This window comes from Scophthalmus maximus, chromosome 5, assembly GCF_022379125.1.
Source record: "Scophthalmus maximus strain ysfricsl-2021 chromosome 5, ASM2237912v1, whole genome shotgun sequence".
In the NCBI taxonomy this organism is placed as follows: Eukaryota; Metazoa; Chordata; class Actinopteri; order Pleuronectiformes; family Scophthalmidae; genus Scophthalmus; species Scophthalmus maximus.
The window spans coordinates 10,458,525-10,469,810 of NC_061519.1; the positions used below are offsets into that span (position 1 = coordinate 10,458,525).

Sequence of the window (11,286 nt, forward strand, 5' to 3'; positions counted from 1 at the left end):
AGGGAGGAAAGGAAGCGAAGAAAGGGAAATGAGCAGGATGAAAAGATAAACCAGGAGGCAGAAAGTGGCCTTTCAAAAACACTCATTCACACTCTCCCTGCCTCGTGGGAGAACTGGGAAGGTCGGCCGTCACGTTTCATGGACTCTCCGCCACAGGCGTCCAACATGTGTTACGATAATCAAAAGAAAGCGCAGTCCTAATTACAGCGCAGAGGTCTCGCCATGCCCCATCAAACGGTAAATCCTGACGCTCTGCAGAGAAAATGACTCCGCGCTGACTATCTCGGGGAATGGAAAATGTGTGGATGATGCAGCGGTAATGCTCTCCATTATGCAAGCATATTACATGAAAAAAAACAATTTTTTGAATCGTCGTCGGGAGAGAAACGAGAAGAATGCACGATTCTGCCTCAAGCATGGGTCGTCTCTGCTCCGCTGCTTTGTACTCGGCTCTCTTTCACAGTCCGATGCACAGTTGGGAGTATCACTGCAACAAAAGTGTCATCTGAGCCAGAAGCGATTCCCCGTTTCACCACTTAAAATGTTTAGGTTGATTATGTAATTCAACGAGTGTCTGTCTCTGGCTTTGGACTTTTCTTGCCGCAATGCATGATTCTTGAAGAACAAGTCGTTTAAAAACTGGGCTCAGTGTTTTAGCCTTAGTCGTCATCCAATCACTGACCTGCAGGCTCAGTATAGTTTCACAACCAGGTTTGAACCTAGTCTCAAGAACTTGGCATGGAAGTTGACGTGATTCCTCCTCCACAAATCATTTCTGTCTGGATTCATTGAGCAGTGATGATGATGAAGTCATAGGTGCCAAAAAAAAAGAGCCTTTGGAAATCTTCCTGTCTGTTCTGGACGTGATGTGTTGCTTGGCAGACTGCTGTACTGCTCTCTGCACCTACAAGTCGAAGATGTTCAGTCAGCTCTCTGGGAAATGTCGAAAAAAAAAAAAGGTATCCGAGCCAATCAGTTAATGAATTAGATTAAGGAAGATGAAGGGATGATAAATCAGTGTGAAAGTGAATTACAATATATATTGATTCAGTGGTTACAAATTGATGAAGATGAATATTCCAACGATGCCAAAAGGTTGAATTTGACCTTGCGTTAATGAAACCTGTCTCTCCAGACTTATACAACTGCAGTAACAGATCTAACAAGGAAACATCTTCAAACCAAGACGCTTTACACGAGTATACTGATGAATGGAAAAGTGGGTATAAGAAGACATTTCACACATAAGTTGTTTGAAACAGTTGAGGAGTTTTTCAGTTTCTTTTCTCACAAAGACAAATCCAAGCATACCAAAATGTATCACGACAAACCACATCACTCAATAGCTGCAGTCACACATGCACTGAAGTCTGGACTTTTTCCTGAACTTCTCCGGAGGGGCTGCACGTGAGGACGCAAATGTTGCTACAGACATTTAGGGAGAATGTCCAAGTGAGCCCATGTGAGAATACGCTAGGAAAATCTCAGGAGAATTCACAGTGAGCGTGTGTGCCTGTTGATGACACTACTTCCTGCAGCAGACTGATCATCATGTCCCGCCTCCTGCTGCTCTACCTTGATGCCACAGAATGTTCCAGAGATTATCTTGCTGATGTGAACGCGTCTGACTCCGTCAATCTCCCGCTGCATATGACAAATATGTGAACGGCAAACTACTACTACTACTACTACTACTACTACTAATAATAATAATAATAATAATAATAATAATAATAATACTACAACTACTACTCATGTTGCTATAGTTTGCATGCTCTGCTGCATCCCAGAATGCAAAGCACACCTGGCTACAGGAGCCATTTAGCTCAAACAAGTGGGATATACATCAGGTGGGCTGGATCAACAAACTGCTCCAGAGTTTGTTTGGGACCAAAACCAAGACTACACCCTCTCAGGGTTTTCGGTGCGTTAGCTTTGGTCTGCACAATTGACTGTGTATAAAAATCGACGTAGTCACCGGGTCCGGAAAATGAAGCCAATGCGGAAGTGCCTGAAGCCTGTGTTCCCTGGAATCACCAGCAGAGGGTGACTCTAGTGGTTGCAAAAAGGAAGTCAGTTTCTATAGAAGTCAATGAGAAAATGACTCTACTTTTAACGTCAGTAAACATTTTCCTGAGGAGATTATGGTTCAATGTCTAGTTTTAAGTCTTCTTCAATGCAGCATCATGTTCATTTTGTAAAGTGTGGTCCCATTTAGAGTAAATTAGACAATACACAATGTGGATACAGCACAATTGACAGCTGTTCCGTCCAATCGGTGCATGGTAGCTGGTGGACAGACAGTGGACGAGCTCTCCGTCAGACCCATCCCCAATTCTAAGTCCGGTTGCAAAAAAACAACAACATGGCGCTGGTCGAATTTGTGAAACAAGGCGTCACGTTGGGTTGCCACTTGGTCTACACCTGTGAACAATAACCATGTTCTCGAACTAATCGCACGAATGGGGAAAACAAACCACAATCCAATTTATCCAGACTAAAAACAGTAGGTGTGAAGACATCCTTAATTGCACCATGCTTTTCTGTGCAGTTCAGTTAGACTGAACAGTTAAGAGTTGTTTTTTAGATATTAAAAAGACTAATTGCGTGTCATTAAACATTCTCTACAAGTAGAGGAACAAGCAACACTTATTGGGGGGGGGGGGGCTCCACCTCCACTCTCATTTTTCCTTGTCAGACTGGTTTATTTGAATAATTATTAAAGGCATTTGTTTTTATTTGTATTTTTTTTTGACGGGGTTGAGGATTGATTTTATTCTCCTGTCTGGCGATTAGCTCCATTTAGGATATTAGGTTAGCACCTATGCAACAGCTGAATGCTCCAATTTCAATTCAATGTACTTTACTTCACCAGGATAATCCATGTTTTATCATGTGAGTCCTGGGAACAGTAACTAACCAAACAAAAGAAAATACTAGAGTCTTCAAGGAGTTTTGAATCGTGGATTATCTCCAAACCTTTTAGATTTGTGACCTCTGAAATGGGTCCTGACCCAGAGTTTGGGAACCACACAGTTTTAAAGGAGAACATTGTTTTATTTTTGCCCTTCCATAAAGTTGAGCTGAGACATCTTGACGTTGAGTCACTTTTAAAGTTGAGGGATAAGCCCCAAAAAGTTCATACATTTCCCATAATGCAACCAACAAAATGTCTCCATTAGAGCATCTCCTCCTGGTAAATGCCCCTGTCTTTCAAACTGCATGCCTCTGTTTGCAGAGCCGGATTGGAAAGCTCCGCATCCACAGAAGACATTATACAACTGTACAAATTCATTTACCACCAGTGAGTCACCTCGGTGTCGGGACAAATCAGTTAACCACAAGTCAGTGATGTAGTTTACACTAGACAGAGCACTGAGGTCAAAACCCAATTTAACAACACAGACAGTGATAAAAGAAAATCAATAAATAAAAAGACAGAGGCACAGAGTGAAGATTGAAAATGATTATTCATGTGGATGAGTTTTAAGAAACGAAAAAAAAAGCAGAGGAGGAAAAGAAACATGGAAGCTTGAATACAAAAAAGGCAGAAATGGAAAAAAAAAGAAGCAACAACAACAGAAACTAAATTAAAACAAAAAGCAAAGAGAACTCAGCTAATGAATATTAGATGTATGAGCTTGAATTTAGGACACAAGGGAGGAAGGGTGGAATCTCACAGAAAGATATTGATGATTCTGATGAACCACAAACATCATGCAGTCCCAGAATGCTCAGTTATCGAGTAAAATTTATAGTCTCATTAATTCTATTTATAGTGTTCAGCACCAAAACACACGTCTGCCTCGGGAGGATTTACAACCTGTCCATTCTTTAATTCTGAACCTATAGGAAGGTTCAGATCGAGTAGATCGCCACAAAGGAATAGAATATTAATGTAAAATATTAGGTGAGTAAAGAGTTTCTGGCATTTTATGGGGGGCAAAAATATATTCATTACATTACTTCCACCAACTCTCTAAATCATCCCTGCTATGACCATCCCCCAAACCGGCACACACAACGGCGACCACGGTCTTTAAATGTAATAGCCCTAACACAACCTCAAACCCCAGTCCCGCTGGAGTTCTCACGAGCGGGACGTCCACATAACTGCAGGAACTAAGTGGAAATATGCAAGCGCCCAAGTGTGCTCGGGACTGTCACACAGCGGCAGTCTCAGCCACTAATAGGCCCATTATTAGGTATAGGCGAGGGGAGTCAACAAAGGAGAAGACGGAGAGACCGATCGAGATAAATAAGTGGCGGAAGAGCCAAATCGGCAACTGGGGCATCACACCACTTCATAGCCCGCCCCCTTTTTTCTCTCCTTCCTCCATTCCCTTTCCTCAAGTGGGATGTCCACCCCCTCCTGTGCCATCAACCCCCCCCCCACCACCACCACCACCAACACCACCGTCTCCCCATCCCTATCCCCCTCTCTGCCTTTGAAGATGCTTTGTTTCCGGAGTTGGCTCTAATCTTCAAATAGGGTGATCTAATGACGGCTACAGTGTGTATGTGGGCAAATTTTTATGCACTGAACCATGTGTCTCTGCGTAGATGCCCTCTGCACATGTCAAACTGTCTGCATGTGCGTGTGTGTGTGTGTGTGTGTGTGTGTGTGTGTGTGTGTGTGTGTGTGAGAGAGCGCATTCCCAGTGTGGGGCACAAGCATGTTGATGCTCTCCAGTGCATTGCCCTGGGTGTCGTTTGGACGTCATGCTGAGCCCTCCCTGGGTCTGTCTGAGATGGGTGGAGGGAGACAACCCTGCGTGTGTGTGTGTGTGTGTGTGTGTGTGTGTGTGTGTGTGTGTGTGTGTGTGTGTGTGTGTGTGTGTGTGTATCTGCTTTGCAGCATGATGGCTGGTACATTCAACACACACAGACAGCAGTCTCTCCGGGGAAAAAGGGGGGATAGAAAGAAAGAGCGAGATGTACAACAAAGACTTTCAGAGATAGACGGAGCAGTGAATATAAACTTGAAGCCAAACACTTCAAAAAACACTTCCGTCCGCAAACTAAACAAACCTGTGGAATAGAAACGAAAGCTATAATCCTGTACCGATTTGACCTGCTAAATCCACATGAGAGGAAGGATAAAGGTAAGTGAAGGCCTCGCCTTGGCTTCAGGCTTCGAAAGATGTTTTTTCACGACTGAACTTCAGCTGCCTCCGACTGCCATTTACCACATATTCAAGCATGAGAATGTTTTGCGCACAACATCCAGAGAGACTGAAACAAACCAGTGCATTTACAAACTCTCTGTCTGTTCACCCGTCATACGTCCAAGCAAATGTATCCATTAGAGTGAAAAGATTGCATTTTAGAGAGGGAGACCTTGACAACGAGCTAGAAGGAATGCCTATATCCATCTCTCTCTCTCTCTCTCTCTCTCTCTCTCTCTCTCTCTCTCTCTCTCTCTCTCTCCCTCTCTCTCTCTCCCTCTCTCCCTCTCTCTCATCCCTCGCCTCCCTTCCTTTGAAAGAATTTGAAGCAGTGGAAGCAGCAGCAGCCAAGGCCCATTTGGATAGTAAAAAAAAGTCTCATAAGGCAGAGACCTAATTGAATTGCTTCTGATGGAAAGAGGAGCTCAATACCCTTTTACAGGTTTGAGTAAAGACAGAGGGAATAGGGAAGGGCACAAAGGGAAGAGACAGAGGAAAAGTGAGAGGCGACTGGTGGTGGCTGGGGGTAGGTGGAGGAGGGTGGTGATGACAGGGAGGAGAATAATCGAGATGGACAGATAAGGAGGGAGGGAGGGAGGAAGGGAGAGAGGAAACAAAGACAGGAGATGAAAAAATAGAGGAAGGGGGGGCAGTGGTAATGATGGAGATGGGAGAAGGGAGTTATTGCGGAAGGGAAAGAATAGCAAGAGACGGCAAACTGAGAGAAGCGCAGATTAATAGTTTCGATGCGCTTATCGGCTTGTCCTTTTTTTTTGGTTTGTCTTCAGGGGGAGGAAATGAGCTAGCGCGCAGCACGATTAACTGATCGCTCACTGATGTTGGCTGACTAATTGACGATTTCTCAATAACACCAGTGGCCTTGGCTCACACGCACTCCTCGAACACATCGCAAGGCTGCCCACACACCCTCTGGCATGCACGCACACGCACACACACACACACACACACACACACACACACACACACACACACACACACACACACACACACACACACACACACACACACAGAAATAAATAAATATATAAAAGGATTCCTCTGTATGTCAGAATAACACACACACACACACACACACACCCCCTCTTGCCTGTGGCATTAAGGCCATCCTGCCACATCTAATAAACTCTGCGGATGGACTCAGTAGGCCATGGCACGCTGTCCACTTCACTCTGCTTAGGCAGCATCTATCTTAAACCTGATTTTCGTCGCGTCTGCTGTGCGTCTCAGGATGTATAATCTGTGACTTCTCGTGCCTCCTCCAATCTGTCGCAATTAGCTCCCATCGGTTCCCATTTAGTCTGCGTCGAGCCGGTAGCACCCTTTTCCATATTCAACACCTCACACGTCCGAGACGCTCCGTTTATTTTTAAAACTGTGACTATCTCTTTCAGGTGACCTGGCGTGACGGGGGGGGGGGGGGGACTGTGTTGGTATCTCTCACCAGAATCCTGTCCTCCAACTTGCCGCTCCTGGTGTCCTGCTTGATGGTTCGCACAAACTTGACGGCTTGCTTGTCCAGGACCTTCCTGATGCTCTCTGAAAAAAACAAAAAACAGGAGAGCTGATTACACAATGTAAACACATAACAGAATGGAATTAAAAGTGCTGTCCCTGAATAAGTAGCTTGTTGACTAATGAAAGGAAAAAAAAACGTAAATGAGGGGAGAAATAAGGAATGGAGCCATTTTTCTTCCTGATACCAATCATTTTTTGCCCCTTCATACAGTACTGCATGGGTTGAAATGGTCATTCCTCTGTGTGTAAGGTAACATGGACACATCCCTTCTCCTACACTTGAAATCACATGAGCTCACTTGGAAAACTGAATAGTAACTGCTTGCATATTTTGCCCAGCATTCTGCTGAAGCGCCTTCAAGCGACGTCTGACTCGACTTTGGTTTAACTATTTCACCAGCGTTACTTGACGCTGTGGAAGACGACCTCAATCTCATGTATTGTTCGTATTCCATGACATGCTTTCGGTTTTGGTGGTGGAGCGAATTCCTAGTGTTGCCTCTTCCGGCAACAACTTTAGCTCGACAACATTCGCTGTGAATTATTATTTGGTCAACGTCGAACTTTTCAAAAACTCCAAACAACAGAAACAGCTCCTCTCTTTGGCATTATTTCCTCTACATCATGGTCTCTAGAACTTTCTAAAACTTATTTTTCCTGAAAAGGGACCCCCTCAAACAGCGCCAGAGCCCCTCTTCTTTCCATCCATTAGCACCAGTGTTACGGTAGATGAAAAATTCATATCATATGGATAATAAACACCGGTATAAGGTATGATCCGGTATACCGCCCAGCCCTAACGACGACAGTGACTGAGAAGCTGTTTTTATCAATGTCTACCGGGTCTCATGCCCTATTCTCCATCAAGACTGATCAGACTAATGCATTCTTAAGACGCATGACAAATACAGACGGAATGTTTGATGAGGAAGTAAATTAGGAGTGCACCAAATCAAACTTGATTCTCCTGATACCGATTTGACTCAAATAAATCAACTCGGAATGTTTTCGGACGCAAAGGACCTTCTCAAGCCCTCCACCTTCCCCCACACCTAAAATCTCTAAACCACAACAATACCACACAGTGTAGAACCCACTGGAATGGGCAGGCCAACGTGACAGCACAAACATTTATTTTAAATAATGACACTGACAAAGATACCCCATATACTTAACACAGTCAGCATCAATGCATTTTACTTAGGCAGTGTATTAGACCTCAATCTCCATCATCACAAAACAGAGAGGTGACCTTGACCGTTTATTCTTCACCTTGACAACAGCAGCCGATGAAACAATCTCCACCGAGGTCCGATGAATTATTCGTTCTGGAGCTTTCAACTGGATCTTCATCAACAGATTAAAGATTGCTCACGGTTAAAAAATTAACTGTCAAGCTCAACAGGCATGATGAGCCCCTAAAAATGATCTCATTAACTGAGAGTGATATTATAACAATAATAAGTAAAAACCTGAACAGACAAAAGACAAAAATGAAAGTAATAATAAAAAGTTTATTTAAACTAAGATTAAAGATAAAAGAATTCATCAGATGCTGATGAAAACCATTTGATACTGTCAAAAGTGGAGCTGAAACAACAACTTGATTATTCTGATTAATTAATCTCCAACTGTTCATGTAACTTATTTATCGTTCAAGTATTTTTTTTTTTTAAAGTAAAAGCCCGAAACTTCAATTTTAAGCGTGCTCTTCATATAAAAGTTAAGTAAATGTGTTTGGACTTTTTGAGAGTTGATCAGACAAAACAAGCAACTTCAATACATCATTGTGGGCTCATGGCATTATGATTTATATTTATTTATTTTACAATTTCCTGATATTTAATTTTGGAGAAAAAAAAGAATTTATAAATGACGAAAGTTTACATTTACATTTACTCAGTTAGCAGATGCTTTCAGCTGAGGGACAACACTAAGCGTCAGTACAGTAGGAGACCTTGAGGTGGGTACTAAGTGCTGAATCAGTTGAATAGGAGAGGAATACAATCGTTAGTCGCAGACCTACTCTAGTCGAAAGTCAATAAACGGACCTTCAGTTCTGATTGTTTTGTCGCCTGAGAACAGAGTTCATCCCTCCAGGGAAGTTCCAGAGACTCAGAACAATCAATGCCAAGGAGCGCTGAAGCTCTTCTGGAGGATCGTGGTGGCCCAAAAAACAATCTCACTAGGACACAAACAAACTCCTCCCAGGAGATAAATCAGATCGACTTCCAACTTGACCAACTTATAGAAAAGACTTTACCGATCAAACAATACTCAAGGCGAAAGGCGTGTCTGTGGTGACGCATGATTCGCCATGAAACAGGAAGTGGGTTTTTTGGGGGGTTTTAGAGCTTTTGTTTAAGATTCATGGAAACATTGTTCCTTTCAAATGCGGCGGTGAATCAGAAACTGTGCCCATACCCATAGTGATACCACCATGTTGGTTGATGATGCTGTCCGCATGTCTCGGGGGGAGAGAGAGTGGTGAACTACTCCTTACGTCAGCCGCACAGGGGTGAACATTCACAGAGACAGCTACAATGACAAAGACGAGGACAGGCAGGCAGACACACACACAACCTCCAACAGAAGAGGACTCATAACTGGGCTATTTTTAGCCTCAGAGGAAGAAGAAGAAAAAAAGCAGTCAAGCTCATCTCAAAGGAGCCAAACACAAGATCCAGAGACACAGTCTTTGGGGGCCTCTGCTCCATCAAGCCAGGCGACCCCGCTGAAGCTCACTGAACCGCACCAGAGGCCTCCTCCATTTACATCCCCTCCATAACAATGCAAGCTGCTATTCACAATGTCGACCTACACATCCCAACTGCGAACAGATACATATGCCTGCGAGCTGCGTGTGCGATATTCACAGTCCGCAGTTTCTCGCGGGGACCACCCATACTAAGTATGCACCGGTGGACCCCGGCAGATGGAGATACAGCGCGTCATGCTGTGTCACGACGCTCCAGCACCGCCGAGCACTCATAATTCTCACTTTCCCCCCCACATCCTCCAGCGACAACCTTGGAAGTTGGCTCTCGCACTTGAGCGAGCGGGGCGACAGACGCAGGGGTGGCAGAGAAGGGGAGACGGTTGCGGGTGGGCGATCACACCGGCAGATCGACTGAGGGATCAGCCGAAGACACACAGTTACTGACGTTAAGCTGGGTAAGAACCAATCACTTAAACCTTTTAACCCACACTGTGGCCCCCCCGAAAGATGGCCGGTGTGACCTCAGCATCTGCTCCCAAAGGGGGTTGGAGAGAGGCAGGAGGTGTGGGGGGGTTAGAGGAAGAGGAAGCCCCACGATGGAACAGTCCCTCATCTTTCTCTTTCAAACCTCCCTCTCATGTCTCACCCACACGACCTCTTGACACTGGGATGCATCTGCACACTCCAATCCCCCAGACAAATACCCGTGAACCACCAGCCCCCCGCCTTGTCCCCTTCCATGGGGCAGGTGTGTTAATGTCCCTAACGCAGCCCGGCTCTTATCACCAGGCCAGACGGAAAGGGGCTTGACCGGGTTGAGCTGGTAAACAGCGGGATTTAACTGGCCGCCTCAGGGTAATTAGCAATGAGAGACGAGACCGTCTTCTTTAACACCTTTAGCACCCAAACATGTTGAGGTGGGTGCGTGTGCACGTCTCCCTATAGTTGAGAGCACCAATTTTGGCTCTACACCATCGTTGTGAGGACATTTTGGCGGGTCCTCACAACTTCAAGGGGCTGTCTGAGGGTTAGGCATTGAGTTGTGATGGTTAGGGTTAGGGGCTAGGGAATGCCTTATGTCGAGGGGTGTGTGTGTGTGTGTGTGTGTGTTGCACTGTCCTGTCCAGCCTGTCCAACAACAGGCAGCGGAGAGACTCGATGAACCCATGCTGCCTGCTGCACGCACTGCTCCCGGTCGCACGATAACTCCCACGCACGCGCACGAAAGAGATGGAAACTCCTGACGAACGCACGGTCAGAGACACTTCGGAAACACGCAGGTAGAGAGACGAGGCAGCGCGACGCACGGTGCGGCCGGTCGGAAGAAGCGACGGTCCGAGGGTGACGCACCCCGATTCACAACAGCCGCGAACTCTGCTTTTTGCCCGCGGATGAGGGGGTGAGGGGGTGAAGGGGTGAAGGGATGAGGGGGGGGACATTTTCCTGCGCTTTTTCCCCATCCGACGCACTTCGGGGGAGCAGGGGTTTTGTTTGGGGGGTTTTAAAAGGGGCAGCGGAGTGGAGGACCAACTCTCAGGAGGCTCCAGCGACACTCGAACACACTTCCACCCCCGGGAAGACGAAACAAACAAAGACAAGTCCCGTCCGTGTGGCTCACCTGTGATTTCCCTGCTGACGCCGACGAAGCCCGTCGCCGTGGTCTCCTTCGAGGCCATGGTGCGCTCCTCCCGCCGGCCCGGGCCCCTTCTCCTTCTCTATTATCCTTCTGTTCGCAAATGTCCGCTCGGAGTAGCCCCTCTTCGCCCTTTGCTTTTGATTTAGTTTTTCTGTCTTGTCCTCACCTCCCTCCGTGCCTGCAGGTGCTCCGGCCGCAGCAACAAGCCGGTGTCGAGTGAAGCGACG

General features: G+C 45.8%; 1 protein-coding gene across 4 annotated transcripts in view; it reads right to left on the reverse strand.

The window, feature by feature from the left end:
- Positions 1-11,286, reverse strand: part of carmil3 (capping protein regulator and myosin 1 linker 3) — a 76,818-nt gene extending 65,532 nt beyond the window's left edge. For 2 of the 4 annotated variants that reach the window (XM_035635156.2, XM_035635155.2), the window contains exons 1-2: positions 11,042-11,286; positions 6,631-6,725 (exon numbers count right to left, since the gene is read on the reverse strand). In XM_035635156.2, coding sequence (XP_035491049.2) covers positions 6,631-6,725; positions 11,042-11,099 — 153 coding nt within the window. In that variant the 5' untranslated portion in view covers positions 11,100-11,286. The remainder of the gene's footprint in view (positions 1-6,630; positions 6,726-11,041) is intronic. The other 2 variants (XM_035635154.2, XM_035635153.2) reach the window with 1 other exon arrangement.